The sequence below is a fragment of the Passer domesticus genome, chromosome 23 (assembly GCF_036417665.1).
Source record: "Passer domesticus isolate bPasDom1 chromosome 23, bPasDom1.hap1, whole genome shotgun sequence".
Lineage (NCBI taxonomy): Eukaryota > Metazoa > Chordata > Aves > Passeriformes > Passeridae > Passer > Passer domesticus.
In genome coordinates, this window is record NC_087496.1 from 6,073,218 (window position 1) to 6,098,181 (window position 24,964).

At 46.5% G+C, this 24,964-nt stretch overlaps 1 protein-coding gene across 2 annotated transcripts in view; it reads right to left on the reverse strand.

The window, feature by feature from the left end:
• Positions 1 to 785: 785 nt before the first annotated feature.
• Positions 786 to 24,964, reverse strand: part of CBL (Cbl proto-oncogene) — a 36,667-nt gene continuing 12,488 nt past the window's right edge. Inside the window, exons 3-17 of one of the 2 annotated variants that reach the window (XR_010350414.1) lie at positions 19,506 to 19,652; positions 18,097 to 18,253; positions 16,517 to 16,638; positions 15,928 to 16,065; positions 15,403 to 15,490; positions 14,856 to 14,987; positions 14,227 to 14,430; positions 12,066 to 12,197; positions 10,929 to 11,273; positions 9,340 to 9,434; positions 8,749 to 8,904; positions 8,151 to 8,254; positions 7,649 to 7,831; positions 1,597 to 5,127; positions 786 to 1,554 (exon numbers count right to left, since the gene is read on the reverse strand). Coding sequence is in view for 1 of the 2 variants with exons in the window: in XM_064398056.1 (XP_064254126.1) it covers positions 4,862 to 5,127; positions 7,649 to 7,831; positions 8,151 to 8,254; positions 8,749 to 8,904; positions 9,340 to 9,434; positions 10,929 to 11,273; positions 12,066 to 12,197; positions 14,227 to 14,430; positions 14,856 to 14,987; positions 15,403 to 15,490; positions 15,928 to 16,065; positions 16,517 to 16,638; positions 18,097 to 18,253; positions 19,506 to 19,652 (2,269 nt within the window). In the remaining variant the exon portion in view is untranslated. Of the gene's footprint in view, positions 5,128 to 7,648; positions 7,832 to 8,150; positions 8,255 to 8,748; positions 8,905 to 9,339; positions 9,435 to 10,928; positions 11,274 to 12,065; positions 12,198 to 14,226; positions 14,431 to 14,855; positions 14,988 to 15,402; positions 15,491 to 15,927; positions 16,066 to 16,516; positions 16,639 to 18,096; positions 18,254 to 19,505; positions 19,653 to 24,964 lie in introns of both variants that reach the window. The other variant, XM_064398056.1, reaches the window with a different exon arrangement.

A 24,964-nucleotide genomic window follows, 5' to 3' on the forward strand; every position in this document is an offset into this window, starting at 1 on the left:
TGACCTCAGGTAACCCCATCTCCCCATTTGACCCAATTCCCCTGGTTTCACCCCATTCCGAGGCTCCTGGGAGTTTTCCCCAGTTCAGCTGTCCCCCATGGCCCCAGTGACCCCCGATCTGTTTGGGGTCCCCATGTGACCCCTGGGTCCCCCTTTGTCCCCACTGCTGTCCCCTGGCTCACTGTGTCCCTGCTTGTTTTATCTCTGGGCCCCTCCTGGCTCTGGAATGTTGGAGTGTGGCAGAACCTGGATTTATTAGATCTACTTTATATATAAAATATCAATATATTGCTATGTATCAATAGATATCAATGAGTATCCAATTAATGGATTCAAATACGTAGAATTATTTCCTATCTTTATTAATAATACAGGATATATTCTAATAACTGGTCTAGAATTGTGACACATGCACATGTAATTCTAGAATTGTGTGAGATATCAGTTTATTTATTTCTAAAATTTCCACGCAATAACTTTAAAAGTCTGCAGAATATTCCCATGGATTCCCTTGGATTCTCTTCCTGGGTGGGAACTTTGTGTTCTTCTTGGTCCTGATTGGAGCCTTCATTCATTGATTCTTTCAGAAAATGTTTAATTATTATAATCTTTATATAAATCTTTCCTGGCCTCTGTCAGTGGCCAGAATATCAATTTAAATTTAAATTTGTGGTGATAATTATAAAATAACTCCAAAGTCAGTCTGCAAAGGATCCAGGAGATTGAAATCCTAAAATTTTCTTTTCCCAGCACTTACAGAAGCACCACAACACACACACACCATCTGCTACAACAAAGGAAATTTTATTTAAAAATAAAACTTTGTTTTGTTTTCTTTCTTACTGACACAGGTGAATGAAATCCCAAACAAAGAAGCTCTTAGTGGGCAGCATACAAGGATGGAAACAATTAATAAATAACATTAGTATAACCTCTAAACATTAACAATGCATCTGCAAACAAAATGAGGACTTTAAACCAAGTGAACCTTAAAGCTCAGCTACTCTCTGTAAGAATATTTACCTTCTGTTTTTCCTTATTCTTTACAGATCTGAAAGGATTAAATACTGCTATTATAATTTTATATTAATGACACTATTATACTTTTTTTTTTAAAATATCTCGTGAAAATCTCAACATTTTTTAACACTGATATTTTACAAATTGGTATTTGTCATCCATGAGAAAGAACAACAGTAACAGCAGTTCTTCCTCCACTGGGAATTTCAAACAAAAAAAGATTTTTAGGAGGAACTTTAAAAATAAATGTCCTTATTCCCCACTAATCTTTAAAGTGGCACCTCTGAGAAGGTGCCCTGGGAGTTGCATTTTTTCTTGCTCAACTGAAAAAAAATTAAAAAAAAACGAACAAAAACCCAACAAACCAAGCAATCAAACCACATTTACAGTAAGGAGCCTGCCTCAGGACGAGCCACAGAAATGTCACAGCTCTGGTGCAGGGGGCCCTGAGCCCTGGGGAGGGCTGGCCCAGGGACGTGCACAAAGGAAGGGGAGGATTTGGGATTCCTGGGGGCTCTGCACGCAGGAAATCACCTGGGTCCTGCCAAGGAGGCACCCCCAGCTTCAGGAAATCACCTGGGTCCTGCCAAGGAGGCACCCCCAGCTTCAGGAAATCACCTGGGTCCTGCTCAGGGGGACACCTCCCGCTTCCCACAGCTCCTGCTCCTGCTGGGAGTGCTTCCTTCTCCTTTTGGGAGTGTTCTCTGCTCCTTTTGGGAGTCTTCCCCACTCTTTTGGGAGCGTTCCCCACTCTTTTGGGAGTGTTCCCCACTCTTCTGGGAGTGTTTCCTTCTCCTTTTGGGAGTTCCCCACTCTTTTGGGAGTGTTTCCTGCTCCTTTTGGGAGTTCCCCACTCTTTTGGGAGTGTTCCCCACTCTTCTGGGAGTGTTTCCTGCTCCTTTTGAGGACAGCCCCAGCATTTTTTACCCCATCCCACGATCCTGACCCGGCCCCAGGCTCGGCACAGCACCAGTCCAGACACGGAAGCTCCAGGGCTGAAATGCTACAAAACACAGTGTCAGAGTCCCAGTGAGCACTGCCCGTCTCTCCTGCTCCTCTTTTCACCCCTTCCCAAAGCAGTTTGGTGCTGCTTGTCCAGCTCTGCTCATTTCCCCACAGGGGTGCTGGATCCTCAGATCCAGCCTGGCCACGCAGCGTCCCCTCAAGAAAGGCACTAGACATTTGGGTGGTTTTTCCTTTTTAAAGTAGCATCAGAAAGATAATTTTCTTAAGGATAAAGAAGAGGGAGGTGAAAGGAAAGAAGAGCAATCAATCTTGGGCTTAGAAAGAACAAGAAAAATCCACTGGGCAGTGCCTGGATGGAGCTGGCAGAGCACAGCCACAAGACATGGCCAGGACTCTGCTGGCCTCAGTGGAATCAGCAAATTCTTAACGTGTCTAAGGAAGAAAAGGCAAGACTTAAGTTTCTTAAATCAGTTTGAGACATAAACAAGTGCACAGAAAGGACACATGCAGAGAAATCAGCGATACATGCCACAAAGATTGCTCTCTCTAATCTCTAATACCCAGAACAACACCCACAGGAACATCTCTTGGCACACAGACCCCAAAGGCAGGCCTGCAGCAGCTCTGCCAGGCAGGATTTCATGGAAATGACAGCCAGCCTGCCCTGAGGGGCTCCGAGGGGACAGGGAATCCCCGGAGCTGGGCAGGACAAGAGTTAAGGCTTTGGAGCTCAGCCATGGCAGGGGTCACACTGAGCTCACACAGCAGGGCAGACACCAAAGGGCTCCAAACCAACACAGAGCCAGTGGGAGCGTGGAAAAGAGGGAAATAAACCCCTCACCAAAGGGTTTGCACCTGCATCTCCAGGACAAGGGGCTGCTTGGCTGCTCAGGCTCCCCACAGCGTGCCACAGCTGTCCCCTGCTCCTGCCTCAGCAGCACCAGTGCTGGCCTTGCTCCTGCTGAGGCCCCAAAAACCCCACAGGGAGCAGGGCTGGCACCCCTGGCACAGGAGGAAGAGCAGCTCTTCCTCCCCTCCTTCCTCCCCCAGGCACTGAGCCCACCTCCCCCAGGGCTGTGCCCGAGCCCTGTGCCCTGCAGAGCACCCTGCCCACGGCCAGCCCTGACCCCAAAACAGCAAAGGGTGGGGTCAGGGAGCCTGGCAGGAAATCTCCTCACGCTGTCTCAGTGCTTTCTCCACTACAGAGATGAGTAAAGAGAGACACTTCAGCCTGCCTGGAGGCCACAGCAACTCAAAGCTAGAATTCTCTTCTCTTTCTAGAGAGAAAGCTCACCTTGAATTAAAAACCCACTTTCTGCTCTGCTAACACTCCTGGAGGCCTCTGTGCCACTGCAGCCATCTGGCCCAGCCCCTGGATTCCTCAAAAGGCACCCGACTGCCAGAACCACTCCAGCAATATTCCAAACTGCAGCCCTTAGCCCAGTGACCTCTGCTGACCTCAGGGAGGTGCAAATAATGCTGGACATGCTCCAAAGGCCAAGAGCCTCTCAGGCTGACAGGCTGTGATCTGTCTGTGCCTCTTGGAGCTAAATCGTCTCCAAAGGAACCATCCACTCCTCCAACATGAACAGAGTTAAGTAGCTGAGTAGGCAAGTCAGGTTTTTCCAACGCAACAGCTGAGTTCTGACCTTTAAAACCATGTGATCACTTCACAAATACAGATTTTTTTCCCCCAGGTCTGTTTTAACACCAGATCTGGCAATACTTTAGAGAAATGGCAATGGAAAGGAGAGCCCCCATGTTGTTTGGACAGCCATGCAGAGAACTGCTGCACTTCTGTGACTGCAAAGCAGGTGAAATTCCAACAAACACACCAGCTGCATCTACCAACTCCACAAAACACCCTGGCACGACGATGGCTCCTGCAAAAGCTCTCTGGAGGAATGTGTGTGAAGGCCACTAGTCTGCAACAGCCACCATGCAATGAAGAGAAATAAAACATCCAATTTACCAGGTGCAACATTCCCAGGGAAGAGCAATGGGAGTGTCCAGTGACGGCTGCTCCAGCCCAGCAGGGCCACAAATCAAATCTGAGCACTGAAGCACAAAATGCTCAAGGCTAAGAGAGGAGAAGCAGCAGCCCCAGTTCTTTGCTCTTGCTCAAATTCTTTGCCCCCTCTCCCACCCCAAGCTCCTCCAGCTACTGGAATCTGGTGCTGCCAGTGCAGGAGCACACACCCACACGAGAGAAATCCAACTCCCAGCAGTGCCAGGACCAAAACCCCTGACAGAAGCCCATCCTGCCATCTCCAGGCAGCCAGGGAGGACTGGAACCAGAAGCAGTAACTGCTATTATTACAGGCAAGAGGGACACACCACGGCCAACAGGAAGCAATCAAAGGATTCTTCCAAGGTCTCCTATAAATTCCCAGCAGAAAGTGACCTCCCAGCTTCTCTAAAAAGCCTGAGCCAGACACACAGCAGCGAACAGATCCAAACCTAGTACCATGAACCACAGGACACACCACACCGACCTCGAGACTTTTGTTTCTCTGAGCATCCACTTAAAATTCACAGCACAAAACAACTCCCCCCAGCCTCCAGGGCATCGGCTCGGGGATCCCTTGTCACGACACCTTTCTCTACCAACACCCTGGAAATAAATCTGCTCTCTCAGACAAGAGGTAGGGGTAAAGGACTCCAAGACATACACTGTATAAAACACCGCTCCGCTCCATCCCACTGCTTTGAAATCTGGAACCACGAAAACCTGATAACTGATTCTCTTAAAAGAGGCAGGACTGACCTCAGCACGAAGTCTCTAAAGGAACCCCCTTCCCCTTTGGTGCACAGCTGGGCAGCAGCTGCCCAGGCAGTTGGTCCACAGCAGCTCAGGCGTGGAGGTGCTCGTGTGCTATGTGGCCACGTGCGCCGGCGAGGAGATGGACACGAACTCCCGCAGAATGTTCTTGGCCATCTCGATATTGTTATGTGCAATGACCAGAGCTTTCTGGATGTCCTGATATGAGTAGCCTTGGCTCATGAGGTTCTCGATCTCGCTGGAGAGGTGCAGGGAGGAGCTGGCCCCGCTGCTGGCTCCTCCTGCCTTGCGCTCCGAGTTGATCCGCCGGGGCAGCGGCTTCGGCGGCCGCTCGGGGACCTGGGAGCCCTCCGAGAAACCTGCCAGGAGAAACAAGGGCAGCACGTCAAGGGAAAGAAATTTTGGTTGGAACGAAGCTGAGATGGCAGCAGGGGGATAAATGGCACTTCAAAAAGCTGTCACCGAGCTCTGCTGGTTTCTCCAGCTCTTTTATCCTCCTTCCCAAGCTGCTCAGCTTCCCCGCCTGGGTGCAAAAACAGCTGGGGAGGTTTTGCTTAATTAGCAAAGCTCATCAGGCTCATTTATTAAGATAAAACCACATAAAAAATGACATAGGATCTATGTGTGTCAGCAGAGCTCAGATATCAGCCTTAGAATCAGAAAAAATGACACAGTGAATATTCAATTCAGCAGACATCCATTTCCTTCCAGAATCAGACAGAACCCCCAGTTTCACTGTCCAGAGGCTGCTCCCTCATCTCTGTGTGCACCAACTCAGTCCCAACTCAGCCACCACAATTGCCTCAGCAACTGAATTATGCTCTCTGAAGGGTCAGCAACTGAATTATGTTCTCCTCTTCCTCTGCTGAAGCTCTCCCTGCCTAATGGCAGATCAATAAAGCTCAGCCTGTTCTGCTTTTCCCTGAGTCATTCTGATGTGACACTGCCCTGCAGCCACATCATGCACTGCTGGGAAAAGGAAATAACAGCCAATAAACCAAACAAGTCCCCAAACTCTCCAAGGAAAAAGCACATTGTTTAATGTGCTCATCCAGCATCTGGCTATTTCTGAGTCCTAACCTCCTGTACCATTGCAGAAAGCATTTTGTGCCAATCACAGGAAACTTTTTCTACGCGGATGTTTGACATCACCTTAAAGAAAGATTTATTTGTCTCCTGGAAAAAGTCCTTAGGGCACTCCACAGAGTTTTCTGGCAGCAGAACTGGAGTACAACAGACAAATCACGTCCACACAATCCCTGTCTAAGAGTGAGCACTGCAGCTTGCTCAGAGCAGCAGCATTGTGGGGCCTTTCTGAAAAACTTGCACCAAAAGCCCTGAGACAGAGAAAGCTCTTCAGGAACCAGATTCCCTGCAGCTTCCTCACCAACCACAGCTCAGTGCTGCTCCCTCATCTTCAGAATTGAAGTTTTTCACACATAAAAAGCTTTTTGTACATGTGAAAAGAAGGTCTGCCCCAGACTGCCTTCTGGAATAGCTGTTTCAGCTCGAGCTGGATCAAGTTTCAGAGAGCACGGGTCAGTCTGAAAGGACAACTGCTAAGACAGTTATTTTGGTAAATCATTAATTAAAACTGCAGGGTCCAGCTCCTGAGAGCATAAATCTGCCAAGATGAATCCCACAGCAGTCAGGCTTGCCTGCACCACTGCCTTGCTTCCCAGAGCAGTAACAATCAGCACTTTCCACATTTTCCATTTTCCTACCCCTAAAGCAGGACAACAGCAGTGTTATTTCAGGCCTGTAGAAACAGAGTGTCAATGATTAAACTCAGTACTTCATCTGGGAGTGGGGGTGGGACTTGCTCTGTTTCTTTTTTTCCCCTTTCAGCCAAATTCTACAGACACAGGGACAGATTTAAAAAGTGAAAAGGGGAGGTGGGGCACAAATAATGAATTTTCTGCACTAGGAAACTCTTCTCTGTGCTAAAGAAGGTCAGGGAAGTGGAATGAAGTGGGAAAAGGGAAGACTCACTGGGGGAAGGGGTTCTGGGTACAGGAGGTTCTGCTTCCAGAAGGAACAAGAAACTCATTCCTCCTCCTTGGCAAATCACCAGCACATTCAGACTGAAAACCCCCAACAGGAAGAGTTTCAGAGCTTTCCTAAGAGCTGCTGAGCAGGGAATAAGTCAATCATTATTCAGAAAGGCTCTAGGAGACACGAGGCTTTCGTTTTTCCCTCAGAGAATGTGCCTTGCAGCCAGAAGGACACCGTGTCCTCTATTCCCCAGGGACAAAAAGCTGACCTTGCTGAGCCACTGGGCCCTGCTCAGAGGAGCTGAGAGCATCAGGAGCTGTGTGCAGAACTCTTGTGCCATCTGCAGGCGCTGGCAGTGCCACAAACCCTGCCAGGCCAGCCCTGCATCTTCCACTTGGCACAGGGACACAACCCCTGAATGGTCTGGGTTGGAAGGGACCTCAAAGGTCCTTCCACCCCCTGCCATGGGCAGGGACACCTTGCACTATCTCAGGGTGCTCCAGCCCCAAATTTAACCTGGCCTTGGGCACTTGCAGGGATGGGAAATCCTGTCTCACACCCGGATACACCATGGTACAAAAATAGTCTGTGTTCTGCAGGAAACAGTTTAAGGAATATACTTTAAGCTGAAAAAACCTTTTCCTAACTGTGATTTCAGGGTGATTTGCAAGCTTGGGGATTAAATGACCAAGGCTGCACATTCTAAGCTATACATCAACACAAAAGCTAAAATTAATCAAACAAAATACCCAAGAACCGATTCTGCCTCACCAACCTAATTTCACACCTTACACCCAAAATTTCCAGTCAGTGAGTGAGAGACACAAGTCTCAAAGGTGCAGAGGCAGGCAGCAGCAGCAAGAAGGAAGAGGGGAGCTCTCAGACCTGTGGCAGGGTCGCTCTCCAAGGACATGCGGCCGAAGGCAGGGGTGGCATTGGAGATGTCAGACAGCGTGCGACGGGCGCTGGCCACGGGCAGCGGCGCCTTGGGCACGTCGTAGCCATCCTCCTCGTTCTCTGACTCCTCAGGGCCATTGCTGGCACTGGCTGCTGCCAGGCTCCCTTCATCTGCAACAGGAGGCACGTGCTGAGCGCTGGGGCTGAGCAGACTCTGCTCCCCCATTTTCCAAACGCTGACAGGACACAGAACTAAAGTTTTGCTGTTAAAACCTCACATTTAACGGCAGTTCTTTCCAGAAGGGAAAATCAGGTTAAAAATACTTGACAGATGCAGTGTGTATGCACAGACTCATACTTCCACATACAGCCCAGCTATTTTAACAACAAAACCAAATGTAATTCCTTTAATTCAGCCCAAAATGCTGTTCCACTGGGAGCAATTCATTGTAGGCCAGTTCCTCAGCTGTTCTTTAGCACACCCACTCACCAGAAGTGTTGACAGCCTCGAAAGCAGAGGATGCTGCTTGGGAGTGAATGTTGTACATTGCTTCATACATGGAGCCCTCGGGCTGCTGGTCACAGTCCAAAACTCTGAGGGAGAGAAGACATTCCCCATCACACAGGTGACAGTGGCCACCACCTCCAGCCTGTGACAGAGTTTGTGCACAGCTTCTTGTTTCAAGGTGAAATCACCACTGCTCTGTGAAATATTTGTTCTAGAAAATGCTCTATTAATGTTTATTGCAGTACAGTACCTCAGCTTAAAAGATTTAAAATGATACCACCAAAACTGATACCACTGAAAATTATATTTTAGTAAGAGTTTTGAATTTCAGTTGTTTCTGCTCTCAAAAGGTTCTTGGCAGAGAGAGTGGGAAGGAAGGGGATATCTGAGTCCTTTAATACTGTACAAGGACTCTGCAAAGAGCAGTGGTCACATTTCCTTCATTGCTATTTTAGTCAAGATCTGGTGAATATCACTGGGGGAATTCAGAAATCTGAACAAGCAAAATTCCCACCCTGATGTCCCAAATGTGCTGCCCCAGAGCTGGGAGGAGGAAGTGCAAAACCAGCCAGAATCTCACCGTAAACTCTGAGTCATTTCCAAAGGCATTTTGAGCTCTGGTTTTTGCACAGCAGGACCTGGAGGCACCACAGGCAGAGAGGATGGTGACATGTATTCAGTGTCCTCATCGCTCTCAGACTGCTCCCCAGGAGGCAGTTTTGGTACAGGCAGTGGTCTGGAGGCAGGAGAAACAAGATATAAAACATTTACACCAAATCTAATTAATACCAAGGTGCCCTTTGAAATCCGTAATCACCTCACAGCAAGTCTGTCTAAAGAAATAATTTGGTTTTCAGTTTGCAGCCCACAAGGTCACACCAGCACAAGGTCATGATGCAAAAGGAAGAAACAACATCATGCACACTTATATCAGACAATGCCCCACTCAAAAGTGAATTTATTAAAGAGCTGATGGCAACTGGAGCCTGATTCCTACTGCCCAGGGGAGCTCCCACCACTCCCCACAGCCCTTTGATTTCAGCTGCTTTCTCTAAATTGTGTTTTGAATCTGTCAGAGTTTAAAACTAAGACTGGAAGAGTTGTGCCAGTTCTGTCCCTGGCACCAGCACCCTGCAATTCCCACTCTGTAAAGTATAAAAACCCAACAGACCTGGCAGCTAAGGAGTAGATGGCATTGGCAGACGAGGAGGGTTTGATTTTGGGGTGTTCACACTCTGAGGTTGCTGCTGGACCACTGTTGGAGCTCTGGAAGACAAAATTCCAAACCAGGAATCAGAAACAACACATGGCCCAGCGTAGCTGCAAACCACTCCTCAACAGCCTCTGTGGGAATGAAGCATCCTCGTCTCTTCCACAGAATTTACTGACACCTCAGAAATCTAGGAATTCTCTGACAGCTCTCCCTCAGTGAGGACACTGCAGGAGCTTTTCCTGCAGGAAGAACTTCACTTTCTGAGCTTCCAATGGCCTTGGCAAATTCAGCTGAAACAGGCCAAAAGGGGAGCCAAGAGGAAAAGGATGCAGACAAGCACACACAGTTGGAGACAGGATGACAACTGTGCACGTGCCATTTTCTTAGAAAATCTGGCTAAAAATGTGTTTGCTTTCAGTTTTAGAAAGCTGGAATCATTAGAAGGAAAAATAAAGAAAATGGAATCGAGGAAAGCAAAACTGCCTGCAAATTTCTTTTAGAGAACAAAATGTTGGACTAATCAGTTCACTGGTAACAGTGTCCTGCAGGTGAACAGACCAAACTGAACCCAGATTTTATCCAAACTCCTCACAGCTGATGTGGTAGGGCTGAAAAGCCAGCAGAGTAAGTCAGACTTTTGACAGAAAACATTCTCAGCTTTTCAGTACTGGAAGGAGAACAATGATCAGGCAACTAGGATTTCAACTGGGATTTCAACCTTGTTCCCAAAAGGAATGAAAGCATCTCCCTTGCCTGGAATTCACCAGCTCCTTTCTCTCCCATGACAAAATTCCACTCCTCAGTGTGAGAAGAGGGTGCCTTTTACCTCCCCCAGATTACCTCCAGCCCCAGCAGAGCTAAGTGTCCTGCAGGTGAACAGACCAAACTGAACCCAGATTTTATCCAAACTCCTCACAGCTGATGTGGTAGGGCTGAAAAGCCAGCAGAGTAAGTCAGACTTTTGACAGAAAACATTCTCAGCTTTTCAGCACTGAAAGGAGAACAATGATCAGGCAACTGGGATTTCAACCGGGATTTCAACCTTGTTCCCAAAAGGAATGAAAGCATCTCCCTTGCCTGGAATTCACCAGTTTCTTTGCATCTCTCCCACTACAAAATCCCACTCCTCAGTGTGAGAAGAGCGTGGCTTTTACCTCCCCCAGATTACCTCCAGCCCCAGCAGAGCTAACAGTGCCCTGCAGGTGAACAGACCAAACTGAACCCAGATTTTATCCAGTCAAACTCTTACAGCTGGTGTGGTAGTTTTCTCAGGGCTGAAAAGCCAGCACAGTAAGTCAGACTTTTGACAGAAAACATTCTCAGCTTTTCAGAACTGAAAGGAGAACAATGATCAGGCAACTGGGATTTCAACTAGGATTTCAACCGGGATTTCAGCCTTGTTTCCAAAAGGAATGAAAGCATCTCCCTTGCCTGGAATTCACCAGTTTCTTTGCATCTCTCCCATGACAAAATCCCGCTCCTCAGTGTGAGAAGAGCGTGCCTTTTACCTCCCCCAGTTTACCTCCATCCCCAGCAGCCCTACTCACCGCGGGGCCGTCCAGGCTGAGCGTGCTGCCCAGCCGCAGGCTCTCAGCCCTGCACTCCAGCTGCGAGGGCAGCGAGAAGGGCAGCGAGTGCCGGTTGGACAGCTCCCTGCCAGCCCAGGGCTCTGCCGGGGCTTTGGGCATGGGCCTGCCGGGCCACGGCTCGGCCTGGCGGCCGGAGGGCAGCGGGGGGGGCTTGTCACCCGGGGTGCAGGGCAGGGGCCGGCGCTGCGGGCGGCCCTCGGGGCACAGGGCGTGCGGGCGGTCCGGGGGCGGCGGCGGCGGCAGGTCCCGCAGCGTGGGGGGGATCGGCAGAGGTTTGTCCTTGTGCAGAGCGCCCGGAGCAGCCTGTGGGGAGGAGGGATCGAAGTGGTGCTTAGTGCAGGCAGATAGAGATAAACAGGAGGGAGTTTTCATCTGGTTTTGTAAGGAATTATCTTCGAGAATGCGGAGATATCTCCGCACCTTCTGCACAGGCTTGAGGAGATAACACAGGAGCTACGTGCACTCCAGCCAGGCTCTGAACACCCCAGATTCCTCCTCTTGAGGGAAAACAGGAGCTTACAGCAGCCTCAGATTGGAATCCAAACAGAGCCTCCCCTTTATTTTAAAAAATGATTCAATTGTGGGTTATTTGTACAAGTTAACATTCATCAGTCAGTGATGAGTATTCACAGAAATAGGTATTTTCTTCTGCCTGAACTTTCCTAATTTCATTATTTCATCTGAACCAGATGAAGAACTGCTGCTGCATCTCAAGAACCATTAACTTAATGCCACCAAGATCATCCTACTGCCTTCTGCTGATTAATCAGAAAGCCAGTTCACTTCTCCCAGTCACACCCATTGAATTCCTTCCTCCATTTTCTACATAAAAAATGTTTTATGTAAAAATGAGTGCAGAAAAACTGGGGGAGAGAAATATGATTCCTTCTGTATCAGCTAGAACAAAATATGAGGAAAATCCAAAGGGTGCAGGGATTGAGGCTGAAAATAGAGAATGTGATAATTTCGTAGCTCAGGATGCCAGACAGAAAAAGAAGAAAGTACTTGGGGATGTCAGAGAGAACACGTCGGGGTCCCCAGATTGCTGTGCCCCATTAAATCACACCGGAGGGGAGAGAAAGAGGTGAGGCTGACCTTGGAAGCGGTGCCAGGGCTGGAGGCCCCGGGGGGGTTGGCCACTCGCTGCTGCAGCAGGTCCAGCCGGGGGGGCACCGGGGGCAGGGCGGCCTGGGGAGCCACCGAGAAGGGCGAGGGAGGGCGTTCCACCTGGGAGAGGAGGGTGGGACATCAGCACACGGTAATTCCACGGAATTCCTGTCCTCTGGAGAGCCTCTCCACTGCTAATTGCTCTGTGAGTAACAAGTGTCCTCCAGGAATGGAGGCGGTGCCCAGCACTGCAGTGCTTGGAGCGATCCAAGCTCAGCACTGAGACACCACTGAAATGCAACTTAGAAACACAAACCAAGGTGGGCTAACAAAAAATAACAAATGGAATAGCAAAAATGCAATTTAGAAACACAAACCAAGGTGGGTTAACAAATAACAACAAATGGAATAGAAGAAATGCAATTTAGAAACACAAACCAAGGTGGGTTAACAAATGGAGTAACAAAAATGCAATTTAGAAACACAAACCAAGGTGGGTTAAATAATAACAAATGGAGTAACAAAAATGCAATTTAGAAACATAAACCAGGGTGGGTTAACAAATTATAATAAATGGAGTAACAAAAGTGTAACTTAGAAACACAAGCCAAGGTGGGTTAACAAATAATAACAAGTGGAGTAACAAAAATGCAACTTAGAAACACAAACCAAGGTGGGTTAAATAATAACAAATGGAGTAACAAAAATGCAACTTAGAAACACAAACCAAGGTGGGTTAAATAATAACAAATGGAGTAACAAAAATGCAACTTAGAAACACAACCCAAGCTGTCCTGATGGAGTAATGAAAATATAACTTAGAAACATAAATCAACATGTCCTGACGGAGTAATGAAAATGCAACTTAGAAACAGAACCCAAGCTGTCCTAATAGAACAACAAAAATTAATTTAGAACTACAAACCACCTGTCCTGATGGAGTGACAAAAATACAACTTCGAAATACAGATAAAGTTGTCCTGATGGAGTAAAGAAAATGCAACTTAGAAACCACGCTGCTCTGCTGGAGTAACAAACGTGCCTCAGTGGCCCTGAGCAGGGACAAGCTGCTTTTCAACAGCAGAGGGCACGATCTGCTGCAAACCTCCTGTCCCTGTGCAAACTGCTTTCACTACAGAGCACTGCTGTGAACCAAACCCTCCATTTTTGTCTCTGGAAAGCTGGTTTTCCACTTAAAGCAGCACAGTGCCTGTTATTCTCTTTATTTTCTCTTTTTTTACAATCAAAGCTAGTGCTGTTTAATTTTTAAAAGCTTCACGTATGTTTGAGCTCACTAAAGCCAACAAAATACCAACACTGACAGGATGTCACACAGAGAAAATTGCTTTGCTTCCCCAAAATATGCAAAAAATCCCTCAAGGAATAGGGTTTACTGATTAATACATTATTACACAGGATGGAAGATAAAGGGAAAAAAGACTCCAGGTAAATCAGAGGTGAAGATTGTTTCTGACTAGGAAATGCAGCTTATTTTAGTTGATTCAGCTATTAAAAATTAGCCAAATTCAAACCCACTTCCCTATGCAGTAAAAAAAATGCAAGAGCAGCAATCAGATTTTGAAATGAGAAATGAAAATAAAATAAAAAAGCCATGCAGGGATCCACAAAGAATGCCTGTACACAGCTCCTGGAGGGAAGCAGAGTTATCACACCTCCATTAGACAGGTTTATCAGCCACCATAGAAAAAGATGACAGCCAAATTGAGTTCCTCAGCAGAAGAGCCTGCCCTCTACCCTGTTATTTATCTGGACCTTGGGAAGGCTGTACCTGGGGAAAAATGGATTAATTTCTGCTGATCTGGGTGAATTCTGGCTAGAAAATCAAAATATAAACACACAGAGGAGTGTTCCAAACCCAGATCTTCCATTCCAACAGGTCAGGCCAGATTTTTAACCCCTCTGGGGATTCCTCCAAGACAACACACAAAAGATCACAGGTTTCAAAGTGTGATCCCAAACTGGCAGTGTGAAGTGAGCTCACAAAACTGGACCTAAATCCCTGTTTTCCACAGGGAGCAGGATCTTTACTGCTACACAGTCTGACAAACCTCACAGGCACAAATCACTGAGAGAAAACTGCTGCAGAAAAGGCACTGCCACATTTATCATTTATCATTTATGATCTTACTTTGGTACCAGCGAGTTCTTTCATCATGAAGAGGGAATCATCAGCTTTGTCATCATCATCATCATCGTAATTAGGAGAGGGGGTTCCTTCTGCCCCTTGCCTGGACAATCCTCCTCCTCCTCTGGGATCAAATGGATCCACCACGATTGGCTCTGTCCCTTTGATCTCACAGCGGCAGAAGGGACAGCCTTGGCCTTCAGATTCCTGCAGGGGACACAAGAGATCTGTCACAGCAGCCCCTGGGGAGCACAATTATCACCTGCTCCATAAACAATCAGCTTGTGACCTGCTTTCTGCCATGGAGCTTTCAACTGACAGGAACACAAAAGCAAACTGGGCTAGAAATACCGAATATTTTCTCCTTGAAGTAGAAAAACAGAACTTTGGGAAGTATTCAGAGTTTTTCCTTACTCCATATTAAGAGATCAGAGATCTAAACAGTTTCTGATGCAGTGACATCATGAGACAATGTTTCTGCTATATTCTCTCCACACTTAAACAGATCTGGGAATACCTGTAAAAGATATTCTGTATAAGAATCTGTAAAAAAAGAGAATACCTGTAAAAGATCAAGCAGCTGCCCTCAGAGAGATAAAGAAGAGAGAGATAAAGAAGAGGCCAAGGCTCACCTGCCAGGCTGTGAGGCAGGAGGTGCACATCAGGTGCCCACAAGGTTCAATCTTCACGTCCTTGTCGTTCTCAGCACAGATTTTACACAGCTGGAACGTGGAGCCCATCTCACAGTACAGCTCATATTGTTCCTGTGGGAAAGCCAGCATAAATCACAGGGAGAAGAGAAATATGCAAAGATTTCACTGTCATTTTACGTGCTAAATGCATTTGTCAAGCTCTGAAAAAAGTGGAATTCAATATAAAATTATCCAGTAATTTTCATTTAAGCACCCAAGAAATGCAGGGTTCAAGACATGTTGATGTTGAATGGCACAAAAGCATCAATGTTGGCAGAATATTCTAAATATAAACCCTTAAAATCTGTCTTTGCAGTCTCATCAGCCCATCCCTATCACACAAAGATTTCTGAATTCCTGCAAAATACTGCAGCACTAAAAACAAGTCTTGGGAATACCAAGGATGACAGAACTGGGTGAACAGCTAAGGAGGGCAGAAATCAGGGAGAAAGGCAGAGAGTTGGATGGAATGGAGTATTTGACTCACCTGGGTAACTTTAATGTGGTCCTGAGGTGTGGGCTCACACAAGCCAGTCAAGTCAGGATTCTGATTCCGGCCGTCAGGAAATAAATAACTGCAAGAAGTTAGGAGAAAAAATATCTTTGTATGTGCCTGTACACGCATGTACACACACACAGATCCAAGGCTTCTTTTGGAGGTGGGAAGGGAAGGAAGAATGAAGGTGAGAAGCAAGGGGTGGGAAGTCAAGGTATTCTGAATTCTAAAAGTTGTGGAGGAATTTTATGATTGGACCAAATAATTTTATGATTGGACCAAAATGAAACATGTTATTAGTTCAAATTAAGGGTTTGGAAAAAAAAAAGGGATTTATGAGAAGGGAAACACTGGTGCACATTTATCATCTGCTCCTGCACAGCTCTCCAGTGCAAAGACAGCTGTCAGTAACTCCTGAGTGCCAAAATAGTTCAGCAATGACTTACTAAACTGACAGCAATGGGACTATTCAAATTTTAACTGTTTTTTTGTCCTGATTTTTATGAAGTTACTTACAAGCCTTCCCTGAAGCCATCAATCAGTGCTTGGAAAAGAGGTTTGTTGTGGGGGATTGTCTGGAGGATGTTCCCATCTGCAGTGACGTAGCCGATGGCCCACTGACCCAGGCGGGTACAGCTCAGTCTGAAAATGTAACTGAAAACACAAAGGGAAAAGAAACCTCAGCTGGGAACAGACAGAAAACACTCAGTGACAGTAGGCAGCCTTTGTCTGGCCATATCAAGACAGCAAATAAAATTAGTAGGAATAACTTGATGATTTGTAGCAGCTTTCCTCAACTGAGGCCCAGGCAGTTCAAAGGGGAACTTTGCAATATGATACAAAATGAGAAAAAAACCCAAGCACTGGCCTCCAGGTGAAATTAAACCCAGAATCCAAAGCAGGACAAGTTAACATCCTTAAAACCATTTGTTTCAAATCAACTTTGAAAAACCCATCAAACAAAGAGATGAGAGGAGGTTTCCATGTTTAAAAGCAGCCCAGAAGTAACCACACAAGCTGCAGAAAGGAACACAGATCATCTGTCAGCCCTGCTGCCATCAGGGGGGGCAGCCAGAGCCTCCCTGCTGGCTGAGCTCCCTCTCACCTGCCAGGTTTGTGAATGAATTTCTGCAGTCTGGCCTTCACCTCGTCATAGGTGAGGAATGCCATGTACCCAGGGTGAGTCACGGCCAGGCTGTTCCAGTTCCTCAGCAAGGATGACCAGGGCTGGGGAAGCACCAAAGCAACAAATTAACCACACACTTCTGGAAAGGGTTAATGTTCCTGAAGCAAAGGGCTCTTCAGTTAGAGAAACATGTTTCTGTTCCACCACAAATCCAACAGAGAAACCAAAACATTCATTCCCGGGCAGTACTTGGCATTTGAGTTTGTTGCTTTTTGGGGATAAAATTATCACCTAAAACAGACCTTAATCAAAACTCCTTTAATAAATATAAAAGGAGAAGTCACTGAGGTCACAGCTTAAGAATAGCCATCAATTGTGCTGCTTGTGCAGAGAGAATGACTCATTGCCCAGACAGGGATCAAGGCAGGAGTTTAATGAGATTATGCAGAGCCCAGGAACCATGACTGCTCTGCTCTCCAACACCGACTTCCTGCAAGGCCTGGGGACAGTGACCTCCCCTCTGTGCCTCAGTTTCACTGTCTGTAACTTGTGACTGTTCCTCACCAACCCAGCCTCCCCGGGGTGTGGCAAGGGCTGTGGCTGGTCTCAGATCTGAATGAAGAAACCAGCACACAAATCTCAAATATTGCTTAAAATGATGCCCCAAAAGTCATAACTACCATTTGGAACCTCTCAGTCCTGAGAAGGGCTTGGGTGTGTAAATCTCACCTGATTTTTCCAAGTTTTTAAAACCCTCTACAGGAAGGTATCAGCACTCCCTAAGAACTCTGCATCTCCTGGAATTTGCAGCAGCTCTTGACTTGTTCTTTATGCACAACACTTGGAAAAAGTGCTGAATGAGATCAGCTACATTGCAACACCAAACATGGGAATTTTTCATCTAGACATATCTTAATTACAACCCACCCCATCACATGGGAAAAGGCAAGTCAGAGCCAAAGAAGTAAGTGATTGTTCTTGTAAATACCCAATTGTACCATCAGAAGCTGTGTTTTTGAATTTAGCACTATTAGAGACTGTGGGGAAGAATTTTACCTACTGTTAATATCCCTTCAGTGATACAGAGATTTCTCACACACACAGACACGTTCACAACATCCTGGCTGGGGCAGTTCAAAAGCTAGGAAACCCAAATTTCCATGCTTGAGCTCCATCCTGAACAACCCCCCTCCGTGGAAAATAAATCTGACAATAAAGAAAGGGAAGACAGAGAGATAAACTAAGCTTCACATTTCCTGGCTTGCAGAAGCTGTGTCAGAGCTTCAGTCTCAAAGTGACCTTTGAAAGAGAAAACCTGATTCATGGCAGGATGCTGAATGTGCCTGGGAGTTGCAGTGTATATTTAGGGATTTTTTGAGTCTACAGGCAGAAATATCACCCACTTTTACTGCAATGTGGGGTCTTAAGTATTACTCTGCAAGGGATGGAGGGACAAGCAAATCCCATACAGTACAAATAATGAGTGTCAAACATTGGCCTGGAAAAAGAAGAATGTAACACTGAGACACTTCAGGTGATGCCCATTGCTCAGTTCTCACCTGGAAGAGTCGTGTGAAGATGTCAAACTCAAACACTGAGATGTAGTCATTGCAGGTGAGGTCGATGGTTGACTTGAGGGCCATGGCCTCCAGGCCAGAGCTGATGGGATGCACCTCGTGCAGGGCCTGCCGGAAGCTCTTCCAAGGAACAATGGTCCTGGGAAAGCAGGGAATGGAAAAGGCTGAGCACCCCCACCACCATGCACACAGCACACCTTTTCTTTGTCAGAATCCATGCTGTGATAACGAGGAAAATCAAAAACAGCCACAAGAGATTTATTCACGTCACACAAAAAACCAGATTTCTTGGCACTGCAGGAAATCAACAGCCAAATGAAATTATGACAATTTTCTCTGCACATGCAGAATTTTGGAATTAGAAGCCCCCCTCTGGTTTCTGTTTTCCCTCTTCCTGCAGTCCTACCACAGCATCACTTGATAATCATTTCACAGTGCTGCAGCTGGCAGAGAAGAAGTTAAGTCTAGATGGTTAAAAAAAAGTGCAACCAACTCTCTAAAGAAGGATTAACTGGAGAAGGAAGATAATCACAAGCCAAAACACAGGCTCCTGTTTAAAGGAATATTTTCCTTTTTTAATAAATCAAGTGGCATAGAAACAGAGAAAGAAAATGCCTCACTTCAGACAACTGTGCTATTCATGAGTAAACACATTATGGCTTTTTGTTCTGACAGCTACTAATTAAACTCTTTAGGTGAAGTACCTCAGTCCCTTCAGTTTGAAAGCAGTACCCAATCCATTAACTTTAATCCCCAAACATTGCTGTGAACACCTCCATGGTTCATTTAGTCAGTGTTTTATTAGATACAGAAATTAAACCTGACATTTCAGCAGTCTGCACACAAAGACTGTTGCATTTCCCTTTCCCCTTCACTCTTAGCAAAGCCATTTTGCAAACAGAAATCCAGAGAAGAAGAGAGGTGAGTAAATGATTGGAAAGACTAATTGGAGGGAAGATGAAAAGAATACAATATTATGGCTTAGCTAAAGAACAACCCATGTTGGGGGCATGGTAACCTTTGGAAGAAGAAAGGATTATTTTGCATAGCTTGTACAGCTTACTTAAAAGTTAAAGAATTAAATCAAGGAGAGGAAAATTTAAGCTGAATAATCAAGGAAAACAGTGTGACAATACAAGAGTCTCCTGGGGAAACAGGGGAAAAATTCATCACTTGACATATTTAAAACCAGACAGGACAAAAACTGGGAAATTTCATGTGGGAATAATTCCTTACCTCAGCCCAGAGATGGACCAAATGACCAGTAGCTCTCTCCCATCATTTATTTTAACCTGACAAAGCCCTTCCTGAAGGGCCAAACAGAATTCTTAAAAAACACTGGGTGCAATTTGCTCCCACACCTTTATTTTTAAGCACAGTTAGAAACTTACTTTTCACCAAAAGCCTTTCTCCAAAATTCTGCAGCATCTGCCTTGGTGATCCGGAACGTGTCCCCCTGGAAGAGGCCACTGGGGAAAATCCCCTTGAGTTCTGCCAGCATGTGGCTGAATATCAGGGACAGTTTGGTCAGGTTCCTCCTGCAAAGGACCACAAAAATTGTTTCTTTTAGGAAAAAAAAAAAAAGAGTTCAGTATTCCAAGCAAAGCAGAATCAGCATTTATTGCAATTCAAGAATGATCCCAGCATGCAAAACTCTTATCTGGGGCTCTCTTTCAAGTGTTTCCCCAGCATTTAGAACATCCAAAACATGGGAACTACCAGCAAGGTCTGTGTTTGTCAAGACATTTTCCACAGTGACAAACTCTGTATAATCCCTTTAAGGTGGATAGACAAAAATCCTCCCATGGAAAAACACATTCACAAAAAATGTGCAAAACCAATACTCAGACCTCACCTACTGAGTACTGAAGACAAAAACTCATCAGGTTTGGGTCTGAAAATTCCTTTTGAGAGCACATAAAAACTACTCCTGTCTCAGACAATGGAAGCTGAATGTCTTTGCAGGTCTCCAGAGGCTCCCGACACAATAGATTTGCTCAGGGAATCTCTAACTGATCCTAACAGCCCCAAGCTCCCAAGGGAATGCAAAAACACCTGCAGGTTTTTCCTAAAATGGTCACGACTTACACACAAAAGCTCTCAAACGTGCTGTGTTTAATTATCCAATTTGAATTACAGCTGGGACCTCAAGTCCCTTCTCTGCCTGGTGACACTGAGACACCAGCAGTGCTCTGTCCCACAGGAAATGCCCTTTTTTAAACTGGAAAAGAGAATAGATATTTTCTGCTGTTCTATTCACCAGAGGCACCTCTCTCGCTCGCTCCTTTATCCAAATATTCCAATTATTCTCCTCCACTCCATTGCTAGGAAAAGTTCCTGAAAAGAGACAGGGATATTTCTAGGCCAGAGGAGATTTTTTTCGCCCTCATGTCACGTCCTTGAAGGGAAAAGAAGGAACTGGCATCATGTGGGGAAAAACAACTTGTGAGCTGTGCCCAACACACCAGAGCTGCTCAGAAACCTGCACCAAGCACCAGGCATGGCACAGACTCACTTCTGGCACTGATTATTTAAATTTTGGACCACAGAGGGAGGGAACATCCCCAGCCACATTGGATTTTCTTCTTTTCCCATCTCTCTCCCTGAGTTTGCTGCTGTTGCAGGACACTTGTGTTTGGCAGCAAACTGCACTCTCCCTGGCTCCAGCCTTTCACCAATTTCTGCTGTTCTGGTTGGGTTGGCTCCTGTTCACTTCATCTTGGACATTTTTCAGATACCACTTGGTCTTGTGGCCATTCGAAGGACTTATCCTGTTAAAGTGTCTGATTGCAGAACTGACCTCCAGCCTTTCCACAAAAAATTCCCCGGACATTTGGGACATTTCCCACATTTTCTCAGGGTCTAGACTCAATTGGAAGTGACCATATTGCTTGACATACATTCTAGTATTTCCTCAGCCCCTCATGAGCTTTCTCCATACCCTGACAGTCTGGGCAGATTAGAAGGGCCCAAAACTCTAAATTTTCCCTGACAGCAGTTCTTTCTCACCCTCCTTTATTCAGCTACATTTTCATTTGTGTGCAGCAATGAAAGCTGCTCAAAGTGTTTATGGAAAACACCAGCTACACAGAGAATTCTGGTTTTTGTCATTTCATATTGTCCAACAAGAGCAGGTGTTGGGATTAACATGAGGAAAAGCCCCCAGCTGCTCTCCCCGAGCTGTCCCACTCCCCAGCTGTCCCTGGATGTGTCACACACCCAAACTGGGGATTTTGAAGCAGTTCTACACACTGGGTTTGGCATGTGAAGGAATTCAAAGCTGTGTGTTTCTCTCTGCATTTCTGAGGGGAAGGCTCAGATGCTGAGCTCGTGGTGCAGGGAAAGTGATTTAACTGTAAATTCCCACCCCAGTTCCCTCCCTCATGGAGATTCCCACCGTGTCCCTGCAATGCCTTTTTCTGATAAACACTAGAAAAATTGTAAATCAGAGCTGTGGAATTCTGAAAGCCCTCACCCTCATAAAAAGCTAAAAAAAAAAGAGGATAGTTTGTGTTAGTGCAAGAAGAAAAAGCAAACACCAGGCTGCTGTCAATCATTTAATCCATGTAATCTACAACCCAAGCAAAAAATTATGGTCTTTTTTTACTGAGTTTATAAAAATAGAGGCTTTAATAAACCGGCTAATTATCTTGTACTCTCCTATTGTTGCCCAGCACAATGTGGGGAAATTTGGGTATGACAGAAAAGCACTTTGATGCATTTCTGACCCTGAACAAGTGCATGGTTCAAACAAAACACTGCAAAAAGCCAGGGAATATTCCAGTGCCCAGTTGTTTATCTCTTCTGCCCCAGCTGAGCTCCAGGAAGTGCTTGCACTCAGCTGAGCACATCAGTTAATGAGAGAAATAACTTCCTCAGGCTTAAGGATGGATAAACAAATGGTTTTACACACACACGTCGAAGGCCTTGGTTTCCTAAACCAGCTGAACATTTTAAATTCTCAAGGTTGTCATATTTTTTTATAAATATTCAGCTATATTTTAAGTAAATAACAGGAAAAACCACAGGAAGTGAACATAAAGAGCAGCAAATTGCAAAATAGTTTGTGTTACTGGCTTTTACACACAGGAGTTCCCAATCCTATGCTAACAGGACAAAAATGTCCTTATTTTAACAATTTACATATTCTTAAATTTATACAGACCAAATAAACACCTGCAATTCTAGAGAATATTTTTATTGGCATGTCAAAGCTTACTGATGATTGTGTTTTATTTTTAGTAACCTCAGAACTGTCCTTATTGCTATTGCTTCAACTAAGCAGATTGAATGTACTCTCAGAAAAAGGGGCACACATTCAAAGAACATTTATGGCTCTTAGACTGGAGATTCCCAAACAGTTTTGGCCACAGACCTCCAGCAATGTCCCATTTTTCAAAATTTTACTTAAACCCAGTAATCCACACAACACTGTCACCGAGGGCTCCACCAGAGACAAATTACAAATTAAAGAACTAAATCTTCCCAAGTTAAAATTAAACCCTACAAGAATTAATTAAAATTAAACAAGTTAAAGAACGAAATGCCAAACCCAGTTTGGGAAGAGCTGGAGTGCAGCACCCAAATCCTGCTGCTGGGGAATTTCAACACCTGCCAACGTTACCCAGGGACCTCAGGCCACATCACAGAGCTGTCCCCAGAGCGTGCAGGCAGCTGCAGGCAGCACCTGGGCCAGCTTCAAAGAGCCAGGGCTGCTTCTGCTCTGTGCTCACAACCCCAGCCGAGGTGGGATTTCACAGCCCCGAGTGCTTTCACACGTACGTGCAAAGCTTTCGGTTTATTATGGTTGGAAATAACGAATCAACAAGTGAAAACGGCAAAAGATAAATATTGTTTTTCCACTGTATACAGTAGCCAAGTGTTTCACACGTGGTGAGGAACGCCTGCAGCTGGAGCGTGGAGGGATCAGTGCTTGTGCACAGAGAGTGAGCTGAGAATTGGTTCTGGAACCGGCCAGACACAGCTCCAGAGCCTGCTCGGCTCAAACCCTGCTGCCCCAGCTCAGCTCAAACCCTGCTGCCCCAGCTCAGCTCAAACCCTGCTGCCCCAGCTCAGCTCAAACCCGGCTGCCCCAGCTCAGCTCAAACCCTGCTGCCCCAGCTCAGCCCAAACCCTGCTGCCCCAGCTCAGCTCAAACCCTGCTGCCCCAGCTCAGCTCAAACCCGGCTGCCCCAGCTCAGCTCAAACCCGGCTGCCCCAGCTCAAACCCGGCTGCCCCAGCTCAGCTCAAACCCGGCTGCCCCAGCTCAGCTCAAACCCTGCTGCCCCAGCTCAGCTCAGCCCTGCTGCCCCAGCTCAGCTCAAACCCTGCTGCCCCAGCTCAAACCCTGCTGCCCTGGCTCAGTTCAAACCCTGCTGCCCCAGCTCAGCTCAAACCCTGCTGCCCCAGCTCAAACCCTGCTGCCCTGGCTCAGTTCAAACCCTGCTGCCCCAGCTCAGCTCAAACCCTGCTGTCCTGGCTCAGCTCAGCCCTGCTGCCCCAGCACAAACCCTGCTGCCCCAGCTCGGCTCAGCCCTGCTGCCCCAGCTCAGCTCAAACCCTGCTGTCCTGGCTCAGCTCAAACCCTGCTGCCCCAGCTCAAACCCTGCTGCCCTGGCTCAGCTCAAACCCTGCTGCCCCAGCTCGGCTCAAACCCTGCTGTCCTGGCTCAGCTCAGCCCTGCTGCCCCAGCTCAAACCCTGCTGCCCTGGCTCAGCTCAAACCCTGCTGCCCCAGCCCAGCTCAAACCCTGCTGCCCCAGCTCAAACCCTGCTGCCCCAGCTCAGCCCTGCTGCCCCAGCCCAAAACCTGCTGCCCCAGCACCCACCGGGCTCTGAACTTTGGGGAACCAAAACCAGCATGAAGCAAGAGTGTTCCTTCAGTTCCCCCATGCCCATGGACAGTTCCCCCTCCTTCCTGCCCCGAGCCCCCTCTGCTGTGGTTCTGCTCTTCCTTCCTGCCCCAGGATGGCTTTGGGGTTGCTGCACACATTTCTGTGGGATTCAGGAGGCTGAGCAGAAACTTCCAGGTGCGGCCCCCACTGCCAGCCCCAGCTGGGGGTTCTGGTGGTGTTACTTCCCCCCAGACCCTCAGAAGATTTTTCTTTCCCAGTTTCCTGGACAAAAGTTCTTTTACTGTATGGGCTCCATCTTGGAAAGCCATTAAAGGTTTGGTTTAATCAGGGATGTGTCTCTCAGCCACACTGCCACAATTAGTTAAATTAATGTGCTTTGTGACTAAATGCCTTTTCCCCTCAAGGCAATGTTAACGTGGCACAACCATTTCTGCCAATGCCAGCTAGGATTTTTTAGTTTTCTTCCAGCATTTCTCATCTCCTTCAGAGCCACCCAGCTGACACAATATAATTTAGCTCCTCACACGTAGCAAGGATCAGCTCCACAGGCTGATTCAGTCACAATATTGTGCTCACATGCCATCATTTGACGTGCACACACTGTGAAGCTCATTCTGCTGAAGGCATGTAACAAACACACAGGAATTATGAGCTGTAGCACAAGAAACCAACCTCAAAATGCTTCACTTCTCTGTAATTATTGTCCTTATTTCTTATTCTTACACTCTTGCCATCCCATTCTGTTTAGGTGACATGGTTAGCATCCACTGGATAAACTGCAAGCTCCACTACTTATGAAAACACCAACCACAAACCCACAGGTTTTTTCCTGTAACTGCATCTTACAATTTTATATTTGAAGATCTAAAAAAAATTAATTTAAAAAAAAAACCCCAAACCCAAACAGCTCTTTTAACAACTCCAACAAGTAAAATGCACCTTTCAGAAACCACAAAGATGTGAGGTTCTCATGTCACAGGGGCTTTCAGATGCAC